General features: G+C 65.9%; 1 protein-coding gene across 1 annotated transcript in view; it reads right to left on the bottom strand.

The window, feature by feature from the left end:
* The window catches only part of DGKQ (diacylglycerol kinase theta), a gene marked incomplete at its 5' end in the record, with an annotated part of 17,115 nt that extends 15,195 nt beyond the window's left edge, over window positions 1-1,920 (bottom strand). Inside the window, one exon of the mRNA XM_004383577.1 lies at window positions 1,773-1,920. Within this exon, the coding sequence (XP_004383634.1) occupies window positions 1,773-1,920 (148 nt within the window). The remainder of the gene's footprint in view (window positions 1-1,772) is intronic.
* Window positions 1,921-1,923: the final 3 nt, after the last annotated feature.

The raw sequence follows: 1,923 nt of genomic DNA, 5'->3' as shown, positions 1-1,923 counted from the left end.
AGCTCTGCCTTCACCACCTCTCACCTGTGCAGGGGGGCCTGAGGTCTATCCTCAGACCTGGAGCTCTGCCTTCACCACCTCTCACCTGTGCAGGAGGCCTGAGGTCTAGCTTCAGTCTAGTTTTCTGTACCTCTCTCCTGTCCAGGGAGCCTGTGTGTAGCTCATACCTGGAGCTGTCTCTGGTCTACCTGCCCCATCCTCCTCCTCAGACAACCCACTCGTAACACATGGGCGGGGAGGGGCAGTGCAATGTTCCTGATGTGACAGGGTCAGACTGGCCCAGGGTCCAGTTCTCCCTGCAGTCAGGAAGACCCCCTACTTCCACAGGAAGCCGGCAACCCGCTCCCTCCACCCAGGCCCTCAGAGCGGCCTCTGCAGGCCATTCCCCCTGCAGGCCATTCCCCCGAGCCATCTGTCCATCCCCAGAGCAAAGGCCTGTCTTCCTGAGGGAGGAAGAGGCTCCCGATCTCATCCCACCTCACGTCCCAGCCAGGACACAGGAAGTGCCAAATGGTCACTGCACTTCACACTAGCGTCCCCTCCCTCCAGCACAAACACTCAGATCCTGCCCACGAGCGCCTCCTCCCCCCGCCAGGCAGCAGGGCGCCCCCCCACCCCCCCACACACAAACACGGACTGTAGTCTGCTGGGCTCAGCAGCCTCAGGAGGGAGCACGGACTAGGAGAGACCCGGTCCGCGGGAAGCACGCACATGGCCCGTCCCGCATAGGAAAGCCAAAGGAGGAAAAGGCCCTCCTTGCCAAGGCCAGCCTGCTTGGCAGCTGGGTAGGAGCCATGTCAGGGCACGCCGCACCCAGAGATGACAGGCCCTGGCCCAGCCGGCCGGTTCTCTGGGAGGCTGAGCCTGGGCAGTGCCAGCACTCGGCTCCTCTGGGCAGCAGCGTGCCATCACGGACCCCAGCACAGCAGCGGGTGGCCCAGATGCACCAGCCCTGCCTCTCGCAGCCCCAGCTGCTGGGAGTGAAGCAGGACACCGGGACTCCTCAAGATCGGCTGGCCTCGCCCTTCCTCCAGTCACTGCAAAACGCTCACCTGCCCCTGCACAGCCCTGGGGGCTTCTCCCCCATATGATCCCAACCACAGCGCTGCGCTGTGGATAGCACTGCCCCACTTCCAGGAGGAGGAAGCTCTGCCAGAGACCTCAGAGCCAAGACCCATAGGTCCCCAGTGCATGCGCAGGTCCCACAAGCCCCCAGAACAGGGCAAGCCCCGCCACACTCTCCCTGCCCCTGGGCACACGGCGGGGGGGGGGGGGGCTGCTCAGTGAACAGAGACGTCCAGGGCCAGTGGTGCCGCCACGGGACCCCCTCCTACACCCGCCACCCTGGAGAGCCGCAGTCACGCGAACACCTCTGTCGGGACATTTGGGGCCCAACCAGGTTTTGCTCGTGCTGCCAGGGGACTCTGTCCTGGGGAGGCCGTTGTTGGGAGGAGCAGGGTCAAAGGTGAGGTGTCCAGTCTGGGACGGGCGAATCTGGGCCGAAGGGTGGTGTTCGGGATGGGGGCCTGGGGCCAGGATACCGCGTCCTGGAATCAGCTTCCTGGGGCCCCAGCCTCTGAACAAGGTCATCGGAGCTCTGGTGGGGTTGGTGTGGGGTCCTGGGGCGGGCTGGGGCCCTGAAGGTCCCATACGGAGGGGGCCGGCGGGCACAGTAGAGAGTGACAGGAGGTAGGTCCTCCTTAGCAGAGTCCGGGGGTCCTGGAGTCCCAGGACCTGGTAGTGCACGCGGGGCGGGGGGTCGCGGGCCTCACCGTCGCACAGGAAGCCGGCCAGCCCCCAGATGAAGTCGGAGCAGAGGTGGCAGAAGGTGGGCTTGGTGAGCGTCACCTTCCGGAAGCTGTGGCCCAGCGCAGCGGCGGGGACCGGGGTTCTGGCCCCCGCCCGCTCTGCCCCGGGTCCCGG

Source organism: Trichechus manatus, unplaced genomic scaffold, assembly GCF_000243295.1.
Source record: "Trichechus manatus latirostris isolate Lorelei unplaced genomic scaffold, TriManLat1.0 scaffold00111, whole genome shotgun sequence".
Classification (NCBI taxonomy): Eukaryota; Metazoa; Chordata; class Mammalia; order Sirenia; family Trichechidae; genus Trichechus; species Trichechus manatus.
The sequence above is the reverse complement of the archived record's forward strand: the minus strand, read 5'-3'. Positions and strand labels throughout refer to the sequence as shown.